We start from the raw sequence: 27,819 nt of genomic DNA on the forward strand, positions 1-27,819 counted from the left end.
AAAACAAACTGTTGGTCTCAATGCCTTTTGTTTTGTTTTTAAATACAGGCTCTTTCTACAGTAAAGTCACCTGGATAAACAGCTTGTGTTACTTATTGATGAGTCAGAAAACACAGAGTCCTCAGCTTATAAGGGTTTGCTGTCGCTCGCCACCCCAACCCTCACATTCAATAGAAACCTCACTTCATCAAATTTTAGACTTTGAACCTATCCAAGGCTGGAAGCCATGCTGCCTGCTCCTCTCACGAGGTCAGGAGGCAGCTGGGAGTATGACCCACAGCTGAGCTATGGTCACGGAGAGCCCCGTCCTGATGGGGGCTGTGGTCCGTGAGTTGGGAGTGTTTTGGATGTATGCACATTCCTGTTGTGTGAGTGTGGGCGTGTACACACCCACGCTGCACACGTGCGGGTCAGGTGACAACCCCAGGTGACAGCCTCCATCTACAGTGCTGAGGCAGGGCCTGTCTGCGGCCACGTCACACTAGCTGACCCACGAACTTCTGAGGTCCTCTCGTCTCCACCTCCTGCCTCACTTTAGGAGTACTTGGATTAAATGCTTGTGCTACTGCATCCGGCCTTTACATGGTGTCTTAGTCACTGTTCTATTGCTGTGAAGAGACACCATGACCATGGCAACTCTTATAAAGGAAAGCATTTAATGGGGGCTGGCTTACAGTTTCAGAGGCCTAGTCCATTGTCTAAAAGCAGGAGGCATGGCGGCACGCAGGCAAACATAGTGCTGGAGGAGGAGCGAAGAGCCACATCTTGGTCCATAAGCAGCCGGCAGCGGGAGATACTGGGCCTGGCTAGAGCTTTTGAAACCTAAAAGTCCACCCCCATTGTGACACACTTCCTCCAGCAAGCCACACCTCCTAATCCCTCTCAAGTAGTGCCACTCCCTGATAACCAAGTATTCAAATATGAGTCCATGCCATTCTTATTCAAACTACACCCGGGTCCTCAACAGCTTGCATGCCTGTACGCCAAACACTTTACAAATGAGCCAATGCCCCAGCCAGCTTCAGGTATATTTGAGAACCAGAATATAACCTTGTAAATTGAGTCTGTAGGTGTAGATTAGAGTGTAGGTTTTGGGGGGGGTTTCTTTGTTTTTGTCGTTGTTTTCTTTTGGCTTTTGTATTTTTAAGACAGGATATCTCTGTGTAGCCCTGGCTGCCCTGGAAATCACTCTGTAGCCCAGGCTGGCCTTGAATTCATAGAGATCCACCTGCCTCTGCCTCCTGAGTGCAGGGTTTAAAGTGTAACACCGCCCAGCTAGAGTGTGAATTCTAAAAACTGAGCAGCCTTCGGGTTGAATGGCTTTCTGCGTGACCTTGGGAAAATCAACCTCTGAGTCAGTTATCTCATCTGTCAGGAAGCAGAGCTGAGGAGATGGCTCAGTTGGTAAAGTGTTTGCCATAAAAGACCAGTTCAATCCCCAGCACACACATTTTTTAAAAAGGTCAGGAATGGTAGTATATGCCTGTAATCTTAGTCCTGGCCCGGCGGGGGGAGGGGGGGAGCAATCCCTAGAGCTTGCTGGCCAGCCAGTGCAACCTAATCAGTGAACTCCAGGTTCTGTGAGAAGCCTCCAAATAAACAAATAAATGAAAAAAAAAAAAAGCAAGGACGGAAGGAAGGAAGTTATAAAGGGAGATGCCTGCAATGACCACTAGCCCCAACATACATGTACCCATACACACGTGCACCACATGCCATAAAAACACACACATACGCGTGCACACACACAAAGAGCTGAGCTGGCGTTACATCCCTGTCTCGGGGAGGACAGATGGGTCCTGGAGAACTGAGGCACTCGGAACATGTCTGCAAGATATGCAGTTCTGAAAGTGAGGCAGGGCATTCTCTGGGGTCTCGGGGTGCTAGGCAGGCCAGGTCTGCATGAGAATGAAAAGTAAAATTCTGGTTTGAGCCTTCTGAGGCTGCGTCTTGTGGATTGGTCCTACAAGACTCACACTCCACGGTGATGCAAGCATCCTTTGGCTTAAGGGTTTAGTAAGTGGAATTAACTACATTAGTCAGTCAGTCAGCACTATTTTTTTTTGTGGGGGAGGGTATTGGGCATCAAACTCAGAGCATTGTCTGCACTAAGCACACGCTCTCCCACTGAGCTACACTGTCTGCACTATTTCAGAATGAGTTAACACAGTTATGCGTGAACTACAAAGCCACACTTAATAGAGTCAGACTGGCCTAATGGACCAACAAATACAATTTTCTGTATTTTCCCCATTAGTCTTAACTAAGAAGAGTTCCTTCTTTGCTTTGGTTTTTGAGGCAGGGACTCACTCAATAGCCTGGCTAGCCTGTAACCACTATGCAGACCAGGAATGTCATGGTCCTCTTTCCCGGGTGCTGCAGTAGACTATGGGCATGAGCCACTACAGCTGGCTCGTGTTTTCTGAGGCAGGGTCTCTCTTTGTGACCTAGGTTGGCTTCAAACTAATGATCTCCCTGCCTCAGCCTCCCGGGTGCTGGGATTATGGTAAGCGATGTATCTTGCTGAATGAAGGTCACAGCTGATGAGGAACTGATTCTGTTTAGTCTAGTTTTACACCAAAGATCAGGTGTCAGCAAATGAGTGCAGCCAGCAGACCAGTGTTTGCTATTTGATTTTACTCTATAAAAATACACAACTTAAATACATATGACACTCTGTATACAAGACATAAACAACTGGTAGATTTAACACTTTCAGTTATTTCAACAGAAAGCAAATATGTAAATTACCTTGTAAGAGCATTCACAGTCAAGGGAAAAAAATGTGCAGGGAACAATCAGTGCAGGGAGCTAACCCAAACTGCTCAACGGTCCACTACCACGAAGGGCCTTTACCAGACTGCCCAGCGCCACTGCCTGCCCACACGACAAGTGACACGTGCACCCTCTCCAGAGACAGTTAACGGAGCAACCAGTGTCCAAGGGGCAGGGCCCGGGCAGTGTCTGCAACTGTGCCCAGCACCAGGACGAGAAGGGTCAATAGTTCCTTGCTTCTGATACCTGCTGTGGAAATTGCTTAGCTTGATTTTGCAACTAAATTCATCTTCAAAACTTTTTTTTTCTTTTTTAAATGGTGTGGACTTAGCTCCACAGGCTGCAGTGTGAGGGAAGTGCCATTCCAGAACTTACTGAGCTGACCTGGAAGGCAGCACTGTCAATATGCAATATGCTCCTCCTTGCTTCCTAGCGTCAGCCGGCAATCCTGCCGTCCTCCTGCTAACAGCTGCCACTCTGGGTGGAACAGCCACTCGTCCCTGACTCAGTGCTGGCAGGTGCTCCTTGTTTTGCTCTGGTGAGCTTTCAATCATCTAGCCACCTGACCTATGGCTCACTCAACTAAGACAGAATTAGGTACTATTTTGCAGGTATAAAGAAGCATTTATCACTTGAGATTTCAATATGTGAGAACATACTAGAATAAGTTTCCTGAGGTAAATACAAGCTTAAAGAATGATGTACAGGACTCTTAACAGGCTGGTAACACCAAGGACACAGTAATGGAGAGATAAAGTGGCAGTGCTTTGGAGGAGGTGATGACGCGGAGAGCAGCAGCTCTCAGGGAGGCAGAAAGGAGGACACAGACGAGGGGAACGGGGTGCTCGAAAGTGCTTGAGAAGGCTGGAAGAGGAACTCTGAAACGCCGCCAGGGAGTTCCAGCAAGGTGAAGAAGTGACAATTGTCGATGACTCAGATGAAGAAGACATGGCTTTTCTTTAATGACAGCTGTTCAAAAGCTTTATCCCTTTTTTGGGAAACAAGGTCCTTCATAAAAATTTTTCACTGAAATGACTGAGTGGCGACTCCTGCTGATAGCCTGAGATCTTAACTGTGCAAAGAGTTTTTAAAAGGATAAAGGACAAAGCACACACCTGCACCAAGAATGTAAATGAATGCAGAGGTTAGTAACAGATTGAAGCAAGACTTCAAAAGACTTTTCATGTCTAGGCATGCTTTGTTGTTTCTTAATGCTCTGCTGATGGATTATGGAAGTCAGAAAAATCCTGGGATCTCGAAGCTTAGCCTTTTCATTTTATTACTATCACATAAAAAAATAGTGCACAGCCACCCAAAATGGTAATAATTACGATGTCTGAAACAGAATCTCAAGATCTGAGAATCAAGCCCAGGCTACATTTCAGCAAGTCGCTCTAAGGGATCTGATAAGAACACTAAAGTGCCCTGCTCTGTTCCTCTGCCCATGCTGCTGAATGAGGTGAAGAATGGGCCCCACTCCATGACAGCACCACACACAATCCCTCATCCTCATGACCCACCTTCTGCTCCAAGAGCAGCTGGATAACAGCGTGTGTTCGGCATTTGGTCAGCCTCAGGCAGAATTGAGGCCCACAAAAACTTTGACATGGCGTTCAAATCACCTCAGAAGCTAGTTCGAGGGCCAGAAGAAACCACAGTGCCATATGCCAGATCTCTTTATCGTTTCTATATAGATCTGAGATCATTAGGAACAACACTTTTAAGCTTAGTGCAGTGGAGCACAGCCATACAAAGTGAGGTTACTAAGGTGAAGGGGAAAAAATCCCAAAGACTGCAGTGACTTGGATTATAAGACAAGAGCTTGTCTTCTCAGGTAAGAGATATTATCTGGCAACAATAATGGGATAGGTGTTTAAAAGTCAGTCTTTTATATCCTTCAAGCTCCAGTTAACACAGCTCCAGCTAAATGAGTAACAAAGTTAGGAGAAATGACAGGAAGCAAGCATCAGCCTGCTCCCGTAAGCGCTGAAAGAAATGCAGTCCTGGTGCCCCATCAGCTCCATCTAGCCACGTGTACCAGGCAGAGACAACAGCAGGAAGGTGCTTTTCTATGCAAAGTAAGTTTCCATACTTGCAGATTAAAAATACTCTTCAGAAATTTGGAGTCCATGCAGAAACTGTAAAGAATCTGCCCTACACAGGTCTATGATGTCCCACTGTGCCCAAATGGATCATACTTATTTCAAGTCAGCTAAGCCTAGGGTAATGCCAGGGATTCAAGAAAGGTAATGGCAGATGTGGGAGAAGAGAAACAGATTAACCCTGGTGCAGGAGGAGGAGACCTGCTTGTGGAAGAGTACCTGCCTGCCCCTCCCACCACCTGTGGTGAGGAGTGAGGACAGGGACAAGGCTTACACAGGGCCCTTCCTGGTGCCCAACAGGCTGGAGCTCAGCTGGCCTTTCTGTCTATGTGGGTGTGACTGAGATCATGCTCCCAAGTAATCTACAGCCTCTACGGGCTTCTGTCCTGGTCTCTGGTTCCTCATTCCTGGGGCACTGTGCTCCTTTCTGCTTGCTACTAGCAACTATTTCTAGGGTAGAGCAGAGACCTAGGATCCAGGATGAGCGTCAGGCTCCCTAGCCGGTGTGGCTTGCCGCTACGTTTCTCCCTTAGCACTGGCTTATCTCTCCCCCTGGTGGTTGGAGAAGGAATGGAGTGAATAACCTACCTCACCATTCTGCTACAGGAGTGCTTATTTTAGTTTGAGACAGTCTTGCCATGTAATCCAGACTGGCCTCAAACTCAAAATCCTGCCTCATCCTCCTGAGTGCTGGATTATAGGCACATGACACCATGCCTGGCTACTAACTCCAGGCTGATGGTTAAAATATTAACCAAGAAACTGCTTGGCAGGATGCTAAGCTCCTAAAGCTGGGTGCTGTCTGCTTGTTTCTGTCATTCTTGTTCCTGTTTTCATTCCCCTCTGATGATGGGCAGATGGATGGATGAGTGGGTTGTTGGGAGGAAGTCAAGTGACTCCAAGCGTCCTGCCAGCCTCCCTCTCTAGAAGCTTCATGGACTTGGACAAGCGAATGCCTAAGCGACGCTACAATTTCAAACATCAAGTTGTCTGGCAATAAGAAATGAAGTGCATAAGAGATGCAGGGCTGTCTCACACAAAAGTAGGCTATCTTGCTGAAAAACGCCCACAACATGGCTACAGGCACCCATATTATTAACTTACAAATGACAGCACATGAGGGAACGAACAGTGAACATCTGTGAAGGAAAACCCATGTTGGTTATTTCACCTCAATGGGAGTGTTTGCAGCTAAGCCTGCCTGTCTTTCCTCTGCCTCCTACTTGATGTTTTTCAGGAGGGCTGTCCGGGCATTCACAACTGCTTTGAAGGCATCTTCGCTGCCAGGCGCTACGCACTTGTCCGGGTGAAGCAACACAGCCAGCTTCCGGTAGGCCTTATTGACCTCCTCCCTGAAAAGAGCAGCAGAGCTGTCAGTTACAGAGCTGGCCCCAAATCCTGCATCCCAGCTATCTAGCACACATCTCCCATGTAATCACTTCTTTTTCTCAAAGGTAGGCCTAAAGGACTAGAAAAAAAATAAACAATAGGTCGTATACAAGAAGGAAGATACAGTGCAAGTGAGTCTAGGAGACAGTCAGGAAGGATCAGCTGCAGCCAGGCAGCTCTGGATACTTAGGGGCAAGCCTTTGCTAACGGAAGGAGTGACAGCCTGGGCACCAGGGGAAAGCCTTGGGAGAAGCTTTGGGAACAACAGTGACTTGTGGTTTGCATGGGGTAGGGATTCAGAGCAGCAGGGAGGGAACTGGCAGAGACCTGAAGCAGATGTTATTGCCTTGAAAGCAAAACAAGGAAATACTCTGGAGTTGATTGACAGTAACAATAGTAGGCATTTTGCGCCAATGGGCACAGAGAAAGCTGCTTCTCAAAGTTGAGAGGCAGGTGGGAGATTAACACAGCAACCCAGAGGCCTGAGAGCGAAGGTTCAGACGGCAGCATCTGCGAGGACAACAGGGAAGAGAGCTTATGTAACATAAAATGAAAGTTGGTGGGAGCAGCGGTGCACTCAGCACCCAGCCAGAGAAGATGAGGAGACGCCGAGATGACACCATGGTACAGAGGACCGGGGCCGGGCTGGAGAAGGCCCAGAGACCACAGGCTCCTTCATCATCCCCACTTTGCTTGACCCTCAGGTGTCAGGCTCTGTCCCCACCGCATGGTTTTACTGCCCAAGCTTCCTTGTGTCACCAGGATCCCTGTGAGCCCGTCAACATGGCATGGTGCTGTGTCAGGTGCCTTCACTGTTGTGTTCTTATTGGGAAGACTTCTCATACCGTGTTCCCAGTTAAGTAAATGCTTGCTCTTTGCTGTTTAGAGAGGGCAGAACACCTGCAGAGTGACCTCAGTCTGGCCACAGCAGAGCTCCCTGTGTCTTAGGCAGGCATGTCAGAGCTCCTCCTGCTGCTGCTGAGTCCTTCTCAATTTTCCTGTTCTAACTCTGCATGTTATTTTGTACCTATGAAATATGTAATCTTTTATCTGGTATGCATGGGTGGTGTAAGCCTGTGTGTATATGTGTGCACATATGGAGGCCAGAGGACAATGTCAGGGGCCTTCCTCTATCGCTTTACACCGTATGTTTTAAGACATGGTCTGTTAAGTCTCCACATGGCTGCTTTGGCTAGAGTGGCTGGCCAATGAGCTCTAGGATTCAACTGTCTCTGTCCTCCCAAAACAAGAATTACAGACACACACTGCCCTGCCTGGCTTCTATGTGGGTGCTAGTTGTCCAAACTCAGGTCCTCCGGTTTGTAGTAAGCTCTTTATCCACTGAGTCATTGTCCTCCGCCCTTACAAGTGTAATCTTATTGTTAGTTATCAAGAGGCATTCCCCTTCTTGGAAGAAATTTGATTAGCTAGAGTCTGTACTTATCCAAAGACCTTGTGTCCTTGAGGCAATAAAAGGATCCCTTCCTTCTCCAAGATGGAGTCTGGGACAGGGCCAGGGGAGTCACTACCTGGGGCTGGGGCACGTCTGGGCGGGTTCAGCGTTTTGCCAGGCCTCTGTACTGAGTGCCTTTCAAGATTTATAGGCGTAGGAAAGACTGTCTCAGGGGAACGGTCTAGAGCAACAAGACTGGGGCAGATGTGTGCCAATGCTACCTAGAGACAGTAAGATTTCTTTAAAGTTCAAGAAGTGCAAGTACATTTTGGCCCGAAACGAGGACCAGAATTTTCTAGAACTTAACACTCTAATATTCAAGAAATTGTCCCAAATGTGCTCAATGTCATTTGATAGACAGCTTATAAAAAGATAGATAGCTTATAAAAAGATAAGCTTGTGTTTGTATGAGTTAAGGAAACAGAAATCACAGGGGCCCTGGACACTCTGGTAGATTTTAGTTAACCAGAGTCAACAAAGAGCCAAAATTTTCTTTTTCTTCAATACACACCACTTAAAATATATTAGTAAGGAGGTAAAGAAATGATTACTTAAAACTGAAGTGAATACTACTTGCAAATAACATGTAAGATTCACAATGAGACTACAGAGGACTCAAAGGTAAATTAAAGGACACCAATACACTTAATGCTATACATATACGAACCCAACTGAGTGTCTTCACAAGTGTAAGCATTCTCTACACATGGTGTGCCCATGTGGTCCTACACAACCTTCCTACTTCTCTCCTCTTTGCTTTGTATGTGAAGACATGCCATGAGGCTAAGAAGGAAAAGACAGTTTCTGCTGGCCTGGCAATTTGAAGGTCAAGTGTTTCCACTGTGGCAGTCAAGGTGCCAAAGGAGGATGGGAGAAGCATGGAGAGGATAGCTTTGATTAAAATGAGAATCATTTGGGAGGCAGAGGCAGGGGGATCATCATTGTAAGCTAGAGACCAGCATTGTCTACACAGTGATTTCCAACCCAGGCAGATAAAGAGAGGCAGAGAGAAAAGAACCACCCCCCAAAAAAAACACTACCAACAACAAAAATAAACAAAACGAAACCTTCATAACCAATCACACATGAGCTATGTAGCATTAGCAATTACATTACCATGCTCAGTATTGAGTAATTTTTGCACAATAAAGAATATATTCTTTTTCTTCTGTGTTGGCAACTGAACCCAGAGCTATCTGTGTAAGTTCTCTACCACTGAACTAAATGCTTCAGCCCTCTTTATTTCTTTATTTTTCTTTGTAGAAGGGATCTTTTGTGTCTATGTGGAATCATCACCTGCCAATAAAGCTAATGACCTACAGCCGAGGTAGGAAATAGAAGGTGGGACATCTGGCAGGCAGAAAGGATTCTGGGAGAGAGCCAGGTGTGGGAAATTCAGCCAGAAAGATGTGAGGAGGATGGACACATGGAACCTAAGCACAGTTAACCAGCCACATGATTATATAATCAGCCTGTGTACTGGGTGCCAATTTTTGAAAGGATTTTTCCTTCCGTCTCCAAGCTCCCAGAATAATGACTCATGAGACTCAAAATATTATATACAATACCTAAGACATATAGCTAGGCTCTTCTCTGACTAGCTCATAACTTAAAATAACCCATTTATTCTAATCTACTTTTTGCCATGTGGCTGGTTACCTCTGCTCAGGTACCATGCATCCATCCTCCTCACATCTTGCCAGTTGACTTTTCCTTGCCTGGCTCTATCCCAGAATTCTTTCTGCCTGCCCACCTCCTATTTCTTGAAGGCCATCAGAAAATGACAGGTGATGTTTCCATGCAGACACAAAATATTCTCCCAACAAAGGCTGGCTTCGGGTTTGTACTCTCCTTCAGATTCCTGAGTACTGGAATTACAGATGTGCACCGCCATGCCCAGCTCTTCCTAAATACATCTTTTGAATAAAACAGGTAACAGACATGACCCAACCACAGGGAAGAACAAGCAGGGTTTATAAGAAAGGCTTTTGGGCAGACCGTGCTCTGGGTCAAGAGAAACTGCTGCTCCTGAGGCCTCAGTGGTCACTCATTTCACTAACCACCAGTCTCCCCAGTAAAATGGGCGCAGGGTGAAAACTCTTTCTTCTAAAACTCTATGATTTAAGAATAATTAAAAAAAAAAAAAAAGAATAATTTTTTGCAAAGTTTTCTTAAGTTGTGTCAGATTCTTGCTCAACATAGCTGGAGGTGGAGTAAGCCATTTCATCAAGAAGAAACACGAAACAGCTAGCTCAGCAGGCAATGTACCTTCTGTTTCATTTCTCTGTGGTAAGTTAGTGAGATAGAGACCTTATGATACTTATTTGCACACATCCTCTAGTTCCTAGCCAATTAGAAGAAAGATTTCCCAGCACTTTTGGCAGCAGACCCCCAGCTCCTCCAGAACCATGCATCCTCAAGCTGCTTACCTTGAGGCCCCAGGTCTGACTCCCAGCATGTCCCAGCTGTCCTTACTATTTCGGATTCTGCGAATGGTGTCTGCTTGTTCTTTGGTGAAACTAGCACTGTTATTTGTAGTAGGACGTTTCCCGCCATTTTCACACAAGTCAACTACGGACATGTAAAAAGTCTGCAAGAAGAAAACACAGCCCAGAGAAGGGATTCTGAGTTTCTCTCACACACTTCAGTAACTCTTGAGAGTCACACATGAAGTAAATGCTCTTCAATTGGAGGATTTTTTTTTTCCTCACAGGATCAAACCATATTTATATCCATTTCCCTGGTGCTGAGGTAAGAGCCCAGGGTCTTGCACTTGCTCAGCAAGTGCTCTACTACTGAGTTAAATCCCAACCCCCTAACTACATATTTTCAAAATCGGAAAGTATAAGCTAACTTAAAATTTATTAATTAATTTCAAAAAAGGAAAATGACCTGGAATCCCAGCACTCAGGGAAGCAGAGGCAGGCAGGTCTCTGTGAGTTTGAGGCCAGCCTGCTCTACAAATCGATTACAGGACAACCAGGCTACACAGAGAAACCCTGTATTAAAAAAATGAAAAAGAAAAAAAAGTAAAATGATTCATAATCCTACTCTCAGAGAAGCACATTTGAGGTTGGTAACAGATAAACACTGTTAGAAAAACTCAAATAGTAAAATATAAAAACTTTCTCTACCCTGAGTCTTTTTCCCTGATATAGCCACATTATCATATTTTAGTATCCTTACAGAAACATCTGCTACCAGCAAATTTCACATACAAATACATAAACATTTACAGAAAAGATCTCAGATGCAACACAATGCTTAGCAGCTTGTAGTTTCCCACATAATACCTCTTGCCCAGGCCTGGTGGTGCATGCCTGTCATCCCAGCTATTTAGGCTTCTAATGACTTCAGTATCCTATTACGTGATTATACCACAATTTATTTCATCCCCCATTCCTGGACTGGACAGTTGTTTTAAGTCTTTTAGCCATTACAAACAATACTAAATTGTTTTGGTTTTTGAGACAGGGTCTCACATAGCCTCGGCTGGCCCTAACTAGCTACACAGCAGAGGGTGAGACTGAACTCATGATCCTCCTGCTCTGTCTCTTAGTGCTAGGATGACAGGTGTGCCATTTAGCACATGCAACTCTGGAGTGTGTGCTCTTAACCTCTGAGCCATCTTTCCAGCACACATTTCTATAATTACAAGTAGAGGGTAACTCTCATCTCCCCTCCACCTCCTCTCTTCTCTCATCTACTCCTTCTCTCCCCTCTCTCTCCTTCCTCACCTCTCCACTTGCTAAGTAAGTACTATACATCCCGAGTGCCTGTAACTACTTTTTTTTTTTTTTTTTTTTTTTTTTTTTTACAGCCAGGGTTTCTCTGTGTAGCCCTGGCTGTCCTGGAACTCACTCTGTAGACCAGGCTGACCTCGAACTCAAGAGATCTGCCCCCCTCTGCCTCCTACGTGCTGGATTTAAAGGTGTGTGCTACCACCACCCAGTGCCTATAACTGCTCTTTTTTGTTTTGCCTTATTTTGTTTTGTTTTTATGTGCACCACCGCGCCCGGCTCCTATAACTACTCTTAATTGATATATCTCCTTTTCCGTTGGTTTCTCTTAAAATATCTTCCTCTTTTCAGATTCTTCAGTAGCACCTATTATTTCCTTTTATAAATGTGTCTTTGCGGTTGGAGAACTGGCTCATTGTAGGAGAATTTTAATCCAGCAACATGGTTTCTCTGGCAAGAGACCACATCTAAAGACATTCTAGGTCTATGTGATCTGGCTGGAATAAAGAAACGCCCTTAATACATACCTTTAATCCCAAACAATGAAAGTAAGATTAGTTTATAGAAGGAAGCTGCAATGTTTGAAAGTGATGTCTAATTAAGAGGCAGGCAAAGTGACGAATCAGAGGAAGATCTGACAGAATGAGTCAGAGATAGGACACCCCCAACTCTTACCAGAACAGCAGTAAGGAGAGGTGACTTAAGAGGTGCAGGAAGAGAAAGGCAGAGTAGAGGCAAGAGGAATGGTAGTAGTGTGTGTGGCAGTTTTACAACACAGGCTGCAGAGAGATTAAGCCAAAGACTGAGAGGGAGCCAGAAGGTTAGATATTAGATATTGCCAGAGTTAGTCTGAGGCCAAGCAGAGCAATTCAGTCAGAAGCCAGTTTGAATCAATCATATTAGAGAGAAGTCTGGGCCAGAACAGCTGAGTTGAACCAGCCAGAGCTCAGAAAAAAACTAGAGAAGATGAGTTTATTCAACAGTAAGTCTCAGAGGATCAAGTATTCTAGGCCTAGGTTATCAGAGGGAGGCTGGAGCTGAAGCCTTCAAGGTTTGAGTTTACAGAAGATTAGATTGTACAGAGATGAGAGGCTTTCAGGCCTAGGCCTAGAGATAGCTAGAACAGAGAAAGAAACACCCTAGGCTCAGCCCATTCCTCTTATTCGTACAGCTTGGGTACAGCTCTCATCTCATTCTCTCCTCTGAGAAAATAAAACATTTCCATCGCTCAGTAGTTAATCGTGTGCACTACTATTCTAGAGAACCAGAGTTTGGTACCCAGCATCTAAGCTAGCTGACTTATAACTGCCTACAATTCCAGCTCCAGGGGGTTCCACCTATGCATCATACCTCTGGCCTCCTCACATCACATACAAAAACACATACACACAATTAAAAATAAAATAAATCTTCTAAAGATCTTTCCCTTAAGCTCCTCTTTCTCATTTCCAGTAACTGCAAACCAGCTAGGAGGCTAACAAAAAGCCTTGGCATCTGGAAAGAAAGAACATCAAGGGAAAAGCCACCAGAGGGAGACCAGGGCAGTGCTGGTTCCCGTGTAGCTGACCTTAAAAGTACCCTTTGTTAGATAAAGCTACATTCTTCCTGGCGCAAAGTGTCTAGTAGGCAGGGGGGGAATCAAAATGAATCGCCAGGAAAGCACAGCTTTGGCCTACCTACACAACAGAGTCACTGTGCTCTCCATGTCAGTCTATCAAGAAAAAAGACTCATTTATGCATCATTCCCACCAAGAACCAGCCAGAAGGAGAAAAGCACCAAGAAGAGCTCACAGTTCACAAATGTAGCTAGGGTATGTATCAGTAACATTTTCTGGTTAGCCTGCAACTAACTTGAAGTAGAAATATAAAGATATACGGGCACAGGTAGTTATTATAACACACGGTTACAGAAGAACAGCTGTTCTCTGCACACTAGGAGCAAGGTCAAAGACTGTAAATCTCATGTCTGAGTTCCACCTGATGCAGAATAATGGGTACTAGACCAGACCTGTCAACTGCCACACTGAACAGGTGCACAAGGCAGCTACTTTCAGGCAGTGGATGACAGCAAAGCACTGAGAGGTGAGGCACTAACTCCCTTCCTGGAGGCCATAACTGCATCATGCAGGCACAGACCCACTAAGAGAAGGAGGCAGAGGCAGAGACCAGAGGTCTGAGGCAGCAGAGCAAGGCACTGGGCAGAAAGGAGCTGGCCAGACCTGGGCCCATTCCGGGGGGGGGGGGGGGGTAGGGTCCCTCGTGGATTTGTAACTAAAAACTAGGCTATGCCTATGAAAATTGAGGCCACCTGAGGCTTACCAGACAGGAACTGAGAATACAATCCATGTTTTCTAGGCAAGAGCTAGCCCAAGACACCTGAGCTAGGCCTTCCCAGAACACCTAATCAAAACTCCCCAAATCCCCCTGAGGCACCACAGAAAGGCTGTACCTGAGGAGTTTTATGTATCCTAACTAAAGTCAAAGCCAAGAACCAACACGATTGGCAAGAGACAGAATTTGGAAAATGAATTCTGCCAAATTAGAAGGTTAGGAAACACTCTGGGTCTCCTTCAGATCCCTGACATTAAAGCAAAAATGCAAGCTTACATGAGTTCATTGCAATCTGTCTCCTGCGACAAGGAGTGATATTCTTCTGAGAAAGACAGAAACTTGCAGGGTCTCTACAATGTACCCTCTACGGATGTGGTACCCAATCAAAACATGACTACCACATAAAGAAACAAGAAAACATGACCAATGTCAGGGGAAAGCAGTCAGTAGTCAGTAGTAACTGAACCCATGCTGGACTTAATAGATTTCAAAGCAGCTAAGAAATACTGATAGAAGATAAAGAAAAATACACTAAAAAAAATTAAAAGAAAATATATCTTAAAAAGCACTCATTGCTCTTGAGTGGACCTGGGTTCAGTTCCCAGCACCCACATGGTAGCTAACAACACTCTGAAATCCCAGCTCCGGGGTATTCAACACCCTAGGGCCTCTGAGGGCATCAGATAAACACATGGTGCACAGACAGAAAGCGAACACTCACACATACAATAATAAATAAATAAATTTATTTTTCAGTGGGCTGGGGAGATGGCTTAGTTGTAGGACTTGTTGAACAAGCAGGAGGTCCTCAGTTTGTTCCCTTTTAAAGATGCTGGGCACGGTAGTGTGTCCTCGCAACTCAGCACTAGGGAGGCAGAGATGGCTGGTGACTAGGAGCTCACTGGCCAGCCAGCCTACGTGAATTGATGGGCCCCAGGCCAGCAACAAACTATTTCAAAAAAACAAGGAGACAGCACCTGAGGAATGACTGTCCTCTGGCTTCCATGTGTGTGCATGTGCACACACGCGCGCGCGCGCACACACACACACACACACACACACACACACACACAAAACTAAAGAGAAACAACACAGCAAGACTTCCCGTATTTGATGAAAAATACTGTTTAATTTTTTATTTTTTTAAATGTTGGGCTGGAGTAGTTAAGTGCATGTGCTGCCCTTGCAAAGGACTTCAGTTTGATTCCCTGAACCCACATAACCTGGGACTCTAGCTCCAAAGGATCTAAAACCCTCTTCTGGCTTCCCTGGGCACCAGACAATCTCAGAAAATGAACAAGTGCCAGGTAAGATACATGTAGAGAGAGGGGCACCTCAGCATAGCTTGCTGCAAACCAAAGACAAAGACTGACTCCCAAAAGCAGCCAAAACTGGAAAAAGGTGCAATATGGACAGAGAAATTAGAGAATGAACATGGCTCCCACTTTATGAGACACAACAGAGGCCAGGAGAGAATAGAGACTCTCTGGAGATGGCTACTATCCTGATTTGCATAGTGAAGCACTGTATGTATGTATCAATGATCACAAAGTAAGTACTGAATTAGAAAAGAAAAGTGTAGTCTCTCACACTTACTACACAAACTCCCGAGATGCTCTCATACGTCAATCAAAAATACCCAGCACACACTGGCACCCGTCTCAAATAAGAGATGTGTGAACAGCCAGAACTGTCAATGTTCAGGGGGCTGTGCACCACAGATACGGAGAACATGCAGAGCAATGTGCTCCAGTGAGGAGGACACATAGCAAGGCCGCGGGGCCAGCGAAGGACGGCACCTGTCTTCCAGGAGGAGCGGCCTCTTGTGAGAAAGAAGTGCAGAGAAAGAATCACTACAACCCCACCCAACCATTAAGACAGACTCTGTGCTGGATAGCTACACTATCTGAAAGGCTAGACAAATGACAGCCATAGTCACAAAGAGAAAAATAGTTGATTCATACCACCACTTTCAGATGGCTCGATACTCAAACTCTGACTTTATTACTGTTTTAAGTCGTCTCCTTACCTAAATATTATTCAAAATGGATGGCTCTAAAAAGTGACATCTGGGGCTAGGGAACCAGGAGCTGTGGCCAATGAGACAAGCAGATTCTGGCAGATCTCTGGCTACCAGACACAAAGACCTCAGCTCAGATGCTGGAGAGCAAGAAAGACACTTGACATTTGCCTTTACACTCCTGAATGCACACCTACACACACACGCACACACACATACACACAAGGAATGAGCATCTACTCAGGCTGCCATGTGAGCACATCCTTCTACTACCTTTTGGATTTTTATGTGTGACCAGCTGGATTCTGGAACGATGGTCTATTCTCTAGGCTAACTGTGTCCTCTGTGAGCATAGGGTTAGATAGCCTGTGTATGACAAGGAAGTTTTGTCACAGCAAGGCTTCATAGGAATGTAACACCACATCCAATGATGCTTCTGAAGAGAAATCTTCATCTCAGTGAAGAAGCACAACATTGGAGTGTTTCATCAAGACACACACGCCTAGTCTCTAGCTGGGTGTGGTGCCACACGCCTTTGGGCCCAGTACTCAGAAGACAGAGGCAGGCAAAGCTCTCTGAGTTTGAGGACAACCTGGTCTACCTAATGAGTTCTTGGACAGCCAAGGCTACATAGTGAGGCCCTGCGTCAAACAAAATACAAGTAAAATATCCCTAGGCTCCACAGCAACATGAGGTCTGAGGCAGACATTTGCATGTTGAAGAGTTTCCCCAGGTGTGATGGTGCTTTTGCGTGTGTACTTGATGGGATTTAGAACCACTGTAGAATGTCTGTGAGAACTTTTTAGATTGGGTGAGGAAGACTCACCCTAAATATGACAGCACCATCCACGGGATGGAGTGCTGGGCCGAACAAGAAGCAAGCGAGCACAGCTCCAGCCAGCAGCCACCCTCCTCTGCTTCCTGAGTGTGGATGCGATGAGAGCAGATGCTTCAACCTCCTGTCACCTTAACTTCCCTGCCACAGTGGCCTGTACCCTTGACCCAGGATCTAAAATAAACCCCTTGCCTTCCTTAAGTTGCTTTGGTCAGGTATTTTCTCACAGCAGTGAGAACAGTAACTAAGACACTAGGGGACTATGATGATGAGCCAGGTCTGACCTACAAAAGCAAACAGATCAATCATATTCTCTCTCCCTCTCTCTCCTTATCTCCCTCTCTCTCTTCCCCCTCCTTCTTCTCCTTCTCTCTCTTCCCCCCCTCCTCCCTCTCCTTCTTCTCCCTCTCCCTCTATTCTCTCTCCACAGACCCCCTTCTTTGTCTCATTACTGTTTTGCTTCTCAGAATCTTAACTATCAGTTGGCATGGCTGGCTTGGACACAAACCCTGGGGCAGGATGCCTGGTTACCTGGAACATCTCATTGATTCCCTCTCCGGTTTGTGCTGATGTTTCAAAGTACAGGAACCCTTTGCTTTCGGCCCAAAGACGCCCCTCACTTTCGTCAATGCAGCGGTGTTTGGCGCAGTCCACCTGAAACAGAAAGTCAGGAGGGGCGGAGGGAAGGTCCACCTTTGTCCCACTACGTCAGGCGCAGTGAGGTCTTTATCACTGAGCCTCAGAGTTACATACAAAATTACCAGGCTAAATAAGACCAAACAACAAAAACCCAGTGACCGGGTTTTCTGTCTAATTCAGACTATGCTTCCCACTTCCTCCCATGGGAAGGCAGCTGCTATGTACTTCTGTGAAAGTTGCATCAATATCTGTCCTACCCAAGGGGCCACCGTCTGCTGTCTGCCATGAACAACTCCTCCCACCAGGTCAAACTATGAATATTGGCCTTTCCTGTATAATCCCAGACTGCTTCCTCAAGCTTGACACCAAGGGAAAAATATGAATAAACATCCAGTTAGAGCAGGTTTTGTGGGTTTTGTCTCAGACACATGTTTTCAAAGGTTACTGATATTTTTATTGTTGTTTCTTTGAGACAGGGTCTTACTATGTAGCCCTGGCTATCCGGGAACTTGCCCTGTAGAGCAGGCTGGCCTTGAACTCACAAAGAGCTGCCTGACTGTGCCTCCCTAGTGCTGGAGATTGAGGACGTGTGCCACTACACAGGGCTAAAGCTACTGATTATGTGTTAAAAAATAGCACCTCCCCCATTGCATGTATGTCCATGAGCATGGTGCGAATGTGCGTGTATATGCGTGCATGTATACATGCCTATGTCTAAAGACTGAAGACAGGGTCTAACTAAACTACCCATTCTGGCCTGGAAACGCCACACAGCTCAGGTGGCCTCAAGCTCATAGTCTTTCAGCTCCTGAGTCCTGGGATTTCAGGCTAAGTCACACACCCAGCTCTTTCTTTTTTGTGTCCTCAAACTCACAGCCGCGTTAGCAAACCAATTAAAAGAAGTTACCTTGTTGGCACATACAACAAAGACAATATTGTCCATGTTCCCGTGAGGCCCAAGTTCCTGCTTCATTTCTGCCAGCCATGAATCCAGGGCGTCAAACGAGTCTTTCTGCCCAACATCATACACCAGTATCACACCTTGCGTGTCCTTGTAAAATTCATTTCGGACCTTCAGATGGAAGAACAGAGGCACAAGGTGTTGGCTCTGTGATCTTTCTAAGAACGCACCTCACAGTCACTAAATTAACAAACTGTATCCTTTTTTATATTTGCACATTCATTAATGTAGCTCAGTATTTACTAGCTTTTAGAGGACTTTCTATAAAATCAAAATGAAACAAACAAATTTGTAGGTAAGGAGAAATCCTAGCAAAAACAAGGGCTCGGCTTCTCAAAGGCAGCACTCTTTAGCTGTAGACTTCGAACAGCCATGAACAATTGTGAGCAAGGGCTACGACCACAAGACATGACATCTCAGAGCTTACCCAGCATTCCAGGCAGAGCTTCCTAGACTGTTCCAAGGCTGTACATCAATCTTCGACCCCCAACCTCAGAGCCCAGGACAGTCAGAAAGCAAGGAGCACAGCAGAAGAGGCAGGCAGCTCTGAGTTCACACCCACCAGGTGTGTGACCTTTGTGTGACCTTTGCCAAATCACAACCTCTCTGCACTTCCTCATCTGTAAAAGGGGATCATAGTACTATGGCTGGACTCGGTGAGGTCATGAAGGCAACAAACTGCACTTGGCATGGCTCCTGAAAAATAATACAACAGCTCCTTCTCCCTTTCTTCCTTTCATTTTGACTGTCCTGAGATCATTCATCGGAAATGGCAATTTGCCTTAGCACAGAGCTACAGCTCTCAAAAGAGTTGACAAGAGGTGCAGGGTGAACTCAGTGATAGAGGCAGTGAGAAGCTGGGTGGGCCGGAATTCTGGTAGGAACTTTGACAGAGAACATAGCTTTATGTTATACACTCAGACTCACTCTAGCTAAGGATTCAGAAGTGGTAGGCTCTAGTCCTGTTTCCTCTCTTCTACTGTCTATCCCATTTTCCCCTTCTGAATGAGAATTAAGCATCTTCCCCAGGGCCCTCCTTGTCGTTTAGTTTCTTAGGTATGTAGATTTTACTATATTTATCTTATATAATATGGCTAATATCCACTTATAAGTGACTATATATTATGTGTGTCTCTCTGCTTCTGGGATACCTCACTCAGGATGATCTTTTCTAGTTTCATCCATTTGCCTGCAAATTTCATGATTTCCTTGTTTTTAATAGCTGAGTAGTAGTCCATTGTGTAAATGTACCACAATTTCTGTATCCATTCTTCAGTTGAGGGACATGTAGGTTGTTTCCAGATTCTGGCTATTATGAATAAAGCTGCTACAAACATGGTTGGGCAAATGTCCTTATTGTATGGTTGAGCATCTTTCAGATATATGCCCAGGAGTGGTATAGCTGGGTCTTGAGGTAGCACTATTCCCAGTTTTCTGAGAAAGTGCCAGATTGATTTCCAAAGTGGTTGTACAAATTTACATTCCCACCAGCAATGGAGGAGCCTACCACAGATGTCCTCTAAAAGACTCCAACCAGCAAGGGATTGAAGCAGATGCAGAGACTCACAGCCAAACTTTGGACAGAGCACAGGGAGTCTTATGGAAGAAGGGGGATATAAAAGGACCCAGAGAGGACAGGAACCACAGAAGGAGACCAACGAAGCCAAAAGAGCAGGGCTCAGGGGGGAGTGCAGAGACTGATGTATCAACCAAAGACTATCCATAGAGAGGACATAGACTCTCTGCTCAGATGTAGCCCATAGATAGCTCAGTCTCCATATGAGTTCCTTCCTAAGAAGAGAAGAGACCATCTCTGACATGAATTCGGTTGCCTGCTCCTTGATCACTTCTCCCTGGTGGGGCTACCTAGCCAGCCCACAAAGGAAGAGGATCCAGGCAGTCCTGATAGGACCTGATAGGCTAGGGTCAGACAGTAGGGAAGGAGGACTTCCCCTATCAGTGGACTAGAGGAGAGGAATAGTGGAAGAAGAATGGGACCTGGAGGAGATGAGGAAGGGGGCTACAACTGGGATACAAAGTGAATAAATTGCAAATAATGATAGTAATAATAACAATAAAAAAATTCAAAGTGAGAAAGCAGGGAGTGGTGGCATTGACTGCTACACCAGCAGTCAGGAGGCTGAGACAAGGACTGTGACTTTAAGACAAGCTTGGGCTACACAGTGAGTTTAAGGCCAGCCTGGCCTACATAGTGAGTTTGACACTAGTCTGAGCTATAAAATAAAACCTTAAGGGAGGGAAAGAGAAAAGAGAAAAGCATTTATCTCTTACGCTGGGCATGGGTTTCTGAGCACAGTCAGAAACCTTGACCATGAATATAAGGTTCCATCACTAATTAGAGAAACCAAAGGAGCAGTTCACCTAGTAAGGAATGACGAAGGCAGAAGGAATTTAAGATGACTATGTGATGTGTGAATGAGAATAACCCCCACAGGCTCATGTATTTGAATGCTTAGTCACCAGAGAATATTAGAAGGTGTGGCCTTGCTGAAATAGGTGTGGTCTTGTTGCAGAAAGTGTGCCACTGGGGATGAGTGTTGAGGTTTCAAGGGCCCAAGCCAGGACCGGTTACTCTCTTCTTCCTGCTGCCTACAGATGCAGAGCTCTCAGCCCCTTCCCCAGCACCAGGTCTGCCATGTTTCCTGCCATGCCGATAATGGACTGTAAGCCAGAGCCAATTAAAAGCTTTCCTTTATAAGAGTTGCCGTGGTCATGGTGCCTCTTCACAGCAAAGAACTCTACGATAATGACCAACAATCTCTGCCCTCAGAGCTTGTGGTCCCTTCTCAACAGCTAAGGGTTCTCTGTACAATGAGAGAGAGACTGTGCACACAAGTATGTGGGTTTCCCTCATAATTGGAAGCACAATTTTCTGTAGATTCCACTGGGGTTTAACATATCATGGCCAAACAACTTTTTCTCTACAAGGTACATGGTGGAAATTTGTATCACATATTTGCAGCCTGGTTTCCTGTACCATCATGAGTCATGAAGTAGCTTTACCTGTCGAATTTTAAGGTTCGTCTCCCCATCAAGGAGATCAGAATTGGGTATTGGATCCTTTGGAGCTAGGGATACAGGAGGTTGTGAGCCACCTAATGTGGGCTGGAAGCTGAAGCTGGCCTCCACCCCTCTATCTTTGTTTTTGTTTGCTTTGCAGACAGGATCTCTTGTAGCCCAGGCTGGCCTCAAAGACTCCATTTAGCTGATGATGACATGAACTCCTGATCCTCCTGCCTCCATATCCAAGTGTTGGGATTACTGCATACACCACCATGCTTGGCTGCTGTTTGCACTTGTAGCACACTCCTGTCATTGGCTGCCATTTTCAGAGCTAGTAGCATATCCAGCTGTGTTCCACACGAAGGTCAAAGAATCCGGATGTATCTATTCCTGGTCACCCATAAAGCCAGTGAAAATTAATATTCAAGATATTGATTTATCGAATGGTTAGATGTTTGTCTACAGAAGACAAAAGTAGAGGCCAAAGGGGAGAATTTCAGCTGCTGGACATGTCTCCAGAAAGTGACTGTGTGTGTGTCTGTGTCTGTGTGTATATGCGCACTTGCACACACACGTAATAGATTAAAGCAAGATCAACGGAGATTCGATTCCAAGGAACTCAAGTTCAAGTCTAAGCTCAGTAACTAGCTACCTACATAGTCTTGGGTAAATTATTTTATCACACCAGCCTTAGCTTCCTTAGCAGTAAAATGAAAAGGTCAAAACATGTTTTGTGGACTCCTGCAGCTCCATTATTCTAGCCTTCCAAAACAGCTTCCCCATTCCAGACAGCAGGCTCACCACATTTGAAGCTTAGTTAAGATGCTTAGGGATGCAATGCACAACTGGCAAGGGCTGAGACAGCTTTTAATGCAATATTACAGAGGTCTCAGAAAGTTCCTACAAGAGCATCCTCAGTGGAAGACAGGCCACATGGTCCTGGCAAGACCCTGGGGAAACCTGCCAAGAGGACTATAATAGTGGAAGCTTCATCAGGGGATGAGGAAGCTGGGGACTGTGGGATGGCTCTGGGTGTTCATGAGGTATGTGTGGAGTAAGGACACGCTTGGGTCAGCTTGGGACTTAGAAGAGAGTGGCTTTGGTCTTGTCAAAGGAAGGCTTGTACTACAGACAGCAACTACAAGACACAAAAGAGCTCAGACTCTGACAAGGTACTTCAGAAGAGGGGACTTTAAGGAGTTTCTATTAATTAATACTTCTATTTTCACAAACTACTGAAATAAAGCTAATGCATTTTTAGGTTGCATTAATAGGAGTCAAAGATAGAACGGGGGGAGCAGAATCTTAGCAGTCAGACATCTAGAATGATATATCAGAACTTCAGCTAACCAGGGACACCCACAAAAAATTCAGTCTGTCTCCTCAAAAGCAAGGCCAGAACATGCTGAAGACAAAATGAGGGCAGCTCCACAAGGAGACACTGACAGCTGACAGCTTTAGTTCTGAACAGGATTAGCTCACAAAGCAGCAAAATATGTCACTGGCTCCCTGTTCTCCACATATTGCCACACTCTACCTGCATAACTCTTAGCACATCTATGGCCTCTTGGTTTGAATGTCATGTCCCTCAGTAGGACTTTCTGAACCCCAGAGATGGTTGAATCATGGTATTAAATGGCATTTGCCATTGGTTTAAGGAATACTTCTCTAACATACTTTTACTCCACAAGGACATGGGGACTCTTTTGCCAAGACCTGGGGAAACACACCTAGAAAACGACATGAGGTACAGACAAAAGCCCTGTGGAAAGCCTGTTCTCACTAGCAAAGAACCCAGCAAAGGGGCAGCTAGGAAATAAAAGGCTTTCGGCAGTAACTACTCTAACTAAACACCTTTGGGAGGGAAACAGTCCCTGCCTTAGTCAAGACGGAGAGGAAACTTTAGCAATGAAAATCCGACAGTGAAAATAAAACACTTAGTGACTGAGGTCAACAGCTGAGTGATGGAGACAGGAGAAAAATCAGGCAATGAGGGACCGGTTATAGGAGTTCTGAAGGTCCTTGTGCTCACAGATAAGCACTAGGGAACCCAGAATGTTAAAACACACAGGAATGCTCCTTCAAAGGAAAGGGATACATAACCTGTTAGCCACCCAGAGTGCTGGAGCAGATGTGGTTAATAGCCTGGCGACCTTTGCACTATCTGTGTATCCAAGACCATACCAGATTCTCTCCAGACCCTCATTATGAGCTTGTTTTTCTTAGTCAAGCTTTAGAACCCATCTTTATGAAAAGAGTTTTGATGTAGTAACAGCCAAGCTCCATTTAGCCTGCTTTGTACTTTATTGTGCACATGGGTTGTGCACATGAAAACCAGGAGAGTTTTCACCAAGTTGTGTCTAAATATCCCCAAAATAAACTATTCGGGTCAGATTCCTGAAGTTTGAGCCAAAACAAACTACTTAGTCATGCTGAACAGAACTGACTGCCTTCCTGCCTCCTGCAAATGTTACTCAGCTGGTCCCCCTCCACTGCCTGTGGTGGTCACAGAGACCCTCGCAGCCAGGGAGGTAGCTCAGTCTGTAAAGCACTTAGTCCAATTCCCAAAAGCCACATGGTGGAAGGAGAGAACCAACTCCCAAAAGCTGACCTGCACACACCATGGCATACATGTGCCAACACATAGACATAAATAAATAATGTAATTTTTAAAAATTAAAAATCAGTGAAAGAGCAGAGATACCCAATTTTTCTGGGTGTGCTGTGTGATGTGTGTGTGTGTGTGTGTGTGTGTGTGCGCGCGCACACGCACGCATGCCTGGGGAGTGACAGGAAAGGGCATACTAGCCCTTGCTGTGAATGGAGGGGCCTGCTGAGCTGTTACAGCCATGCGCAGTACAATTATTATCTTCTCACACACTGGGCTAAGGTATGAAATAAAAGGCCAGTGTCCTTCTAAGTTGGAAATGGCCTATTCATTCAAGTGTCTGAAACATGAGCCATGAAATTCTCCATTCCTATTCTAGGAAAGCATAAGTAATCAAAAAGTATCCACTGAACGGAAGCCCAGAAGGCAAGCCGCTAACATGGGCTAAACTTGCAGATGATTTGAATACTGGTCATTTGAATTAACTTCCCACTTTCTCCAATGTCAATACTGGATTTAAGTTTGTCTTTCTTTTTTTTCTTTTCTTTTCTTTTTTTTTTTTTCAAGACAGGGTTTCTCTGTGTAACCCTGGCTGTCCTGGAACCTGCTCTGTAGATCAGGCTGGCCTTGAACTCACAAAGATCTACCGTCTCTGCCTCCCAAGTACTGGGACTAAAGGCGTGTGCCACCACTACCCAGCTTTTTTGTTTTTGTTTCTTAATGGATTTAAGTTTTCTAAAAAGGCTTTCTTACCTCATAGAAGAAGGGGTGTCCAGCCATGTCAAAGATGTTAACTTTGATTTCTCTGTCTCTGATTTGGACCCTGAAATATTCAGATGGAAACAATCTCAAAGGTTGTTTTTCTGCACTGACATTCATGTCATTTCAAAAGGAAACAGGGTGACATTTCCAGAGGCTTTCTTCATCTTCTTTTTAACTCCAGATAACTTCACAACAAGAGGCAGCCAGCCGGCTGACAACCCACCTCCTTGTTTAGAAAACTGAGCTCTGAGCAAGCACCCATCTTTCTCCTTCACCTCAGAACCAACAAGTGGCCCCACTTGGAAAAGGATCATTCCAGCTGGGCTTGTTTATGTCCCCTCGTGTGGTGTGGGGTCATAAGACCTCATCTGACCATCAAGCTGCTCCCTACCACCTGTTGTATGTAACTCTGTCATTAGCACATATGGCTGTGGGGATGGGCTAGAGTATTGGGCTGGAAAACACTTGGCGGGGGGTGCCATCTATGTTGCTATGGGGAAGCCCTCATCCTGACTGGATAAAGACTTTCTAGGAGAAGAGCACACACACCACAGGTAATCCCTCACCTATACTCCATAAGCCAAATAAACTGACAGTCCCTAGACAGTCACTGAGACCTTGAGGAGAGGGGTAAACATTGTTTATGTCTCCCTTGGGAAGGAATTTCAGCACTACTCATCATTGGGAAAATCATCTTTAAAAAAAAAAATTAGTAATAAACAATTTGCTCTGTTTCAAACAAAAACAAAAACCCACAAATAAATAAGTCACAATTCCAGGACATCATATAGCAATTTCCATTTCTTAGGTAAACTAACTACTGATAATGATTCTGAACAAAGTTCCCTTAAATAGAATGTCTCACCACATCACTGAGGTATGCCTATGTTCTGAAGTAGAAAATGGGAAAGAAAAATAGAAGAAAATATGTGGCTTTCAAATGAAGGGCTTCATGAGTTTCAGTAAAGAGCTACAAATTTCACACTTCAAAGAAAATTATGCAAAAACACCTTCTGGTGCGCTCAATTGAAAAGCGGTAATAGAATTTACACAGAACTCTTGGGTTCTACTTTGCCACTGACTTTAACTACTTTAAAACAGTCTGGAAGGACATGCTTAAACTTGACTCTGCCCCTCATATAACTGACGTTCTGCTGTAGATACACCTCACTAATTTTATCTGCCTTTTTAGATAATGCCTCCATAGCCTACATACAATTTTTTACCTTTCAGTCTATCTATCTAACAATAGTTATTGAGCAGTCATCAGGGATAAGCACTGTTACTAGGCACTTGGAAAAAACGTACAAAAATCCTTTTTGATAGGATTCACTTTGGATGCACGATATTTAAAAAAACAAAAAAACCTTGACTGACCAGGCAACTTCCTCCCTGCTGGCTAGCTTACACAGTACCAGAAGATGCTATGCAGGTTGTTGGGGGAACAAAAGATCATGATCTCCCCTAGTGGTGGACCCCCATGCTACAATACTAACCTGCCTGATGAGATCTGTCCACTGGTGTAATAGTGGCAAGACGGTTATGAGGGTAACCAGCCATTTTCTGACTATATGAGGACTATTCTACAAAGGGATTTCATGCCTACTGCTGTAAACCTGGAAGATGACAGGTGGGGGCAGGAATTCCTGTTGTTGTTCGGCTCAGTGGTCAGGCTATCAAACTGCCTCCTCAGTATTTACTTTTAGACCCACAGACTTGTATTGCTCTCAGCTTTAGTGAGAGAAGCTTCTTGCAATGGGTGATGGTTAATACAAAAACATATACCTAGTCAAAGTGCCAAGTATAAATAACTACGAGTGCTTAATTATGATCAATCCACTCTATCAGCCTTGACCAAGCAATTCAGGGATGATCAAGCAAGATGTGGCAGGAAGAATGCTAAGAGCTGGCAGATGGGGAAGAAAGCAGTGACATGCTGACTTCGCTTATGACATGGCTGCTTTACTATCAGTTCACAGCATCTGTGGGCACTGGGCAAGCCCAGATCAAGTCAGCCAGAACTCCAGCACGGGGAAAGGACCTCTGGGGACCCGCCCTTGGCAGAAAAGCTACTGGCAGAGCTGGCTGCTGAGGGAGGGAGAGTAAACTGCCTTTTAAAGATGTGGCCGCTGGTAGGTTGAGCATGCTAGTGGCCTCACACCCATATGCATATGGTGGGTGGATACAATCAAAATGCTTTATATAAATGTGTAAAACTTTCAAAGAATAAATAAAAACAGGAAAAAAATTCATTTCTCAAAGTCAGAGATTAAACAGATACAAATAACACAAGTGCTCTACAGCAAGCGCCTCAGACAGAATAAAAACCCCAACATAGGCGTCACTCACAAAGACCCTCACTGACAGAGGTGCTCAGAGGCTGAAGGACTGTGGGCCGGGAAAGCTGTACCACTGGCAGTGGGGTTCGTCTGGAACAAGAATGAGGTTGAGATGTGTTCAAACCCCAAAAATCTCATCCTAAGACCAGAAGGAGTGGGACTACTTCCCCCTTGCTCTAGGCTTGCATGTCCTGGCCCACATAGCCTTTGGGCCCCCACCTCTACCCTTGAGGTAGGCACATGGCCTGGTGGCCGGGGGTCAGGTTAAGCTTCCTCTCTCCTCATAAGTGCATGTCCAGCAAGCACTGAGAATTCCTCTTCATGCAAACAAAACATTGCCAGCACCTCAGACCCAGTCAATGTCAATGATGTCCACTCACCCTGAGAACCCCTGCCCACTCCTCAAGGTTTAGGTAGCCCTTGTGTACCCCCAATAAGAGAGCTGTTTCACTGAAAACCACCTCAGAGAAGGCTGTTTTTCCTGCACTCAATGCCAACCGAGATCCTGCATAACCCACCTGGCCCAGCTAAGCTTCATTCCCTCCAGTCCAGCCTGGATACCCCGAGGGGAGAAGCAAAACAGGGGCAGCAAAGACCTGAAATGTCATGTTTAAGAAATGTGCTGTTGGGCTGGAGAGATGGCTCCGAGGTTAAGAGCACAATTCCCAGCAACCTAGTGGTGGCTCACAACTATCTATAATGAGATCTGGTGTCCTCTTCTTATGTAGAGGCACGAATGAAGGCTGAATACTGTATAAAACAATAGACAAATCTAGGAAGAGAAAGAAAAAAGAAAGGAAGGAAGGAAGGAAGGAAGGAAGGAAGGAAGGAAGGAAGGAAG

General features: G+C 45.3%; 1 protein-coding gene across 1 annotated transcript in view; it reads right to left on the reverse strand.

Moving 5' to 3' along the window:
- Positions 1-2,622: 2,622 nt before the first annotated feature.
- Positions 2,623-27,819, reverse strand: part of Dnajc27 (DnaJ heat shock protein family (Hsp40) member C27) — a 29,314-nt gene continuing 4,117 nt past the window's right edge. Inside the window, exons 3-7 of the mRNA XM_055626235.1 lie at positions 24,631-24,700; positions 18,192-18,356; positions 17,177-17,299; positions 10,149-10,309; positions 2,623-6,229 (exon numbers count right to left, since the gene is read on the reverse strand). Of these exons, the coding sequence (XP_055482210.1) occupies positions 6,097-6,229; positions 10,149-10,309; positions 17,177-17,299; positions 18,192-18,356; positions 24,631-24,700 (652 nt within the window). The 3' untranslated portion in view covers positions 2,623-6,096. The remainder of the gene's footprint in view (positions 6,230-10,148; positions 10,310-17,176; positions 17,300-18,191; positions 18,357-24,630; positions 24,701-27,819) is intronic.

The sequence above is a fragment of the Psammomys obesus genome, unplaced genomic scaffold (genome assembly GCF_907164565.1).
Source record: "Psammomys obesus unplaced genomic scaffold, mPsaObe1.curated_primary_1811, whole genome shotgun sequence".
Taxonomy (NCBI): domain Eukaryota; kingdom Metazoa; phylum Chordata; class Mammalia; order Rodentia; family Muridae; genus Psammomys; species Psammomys obesus.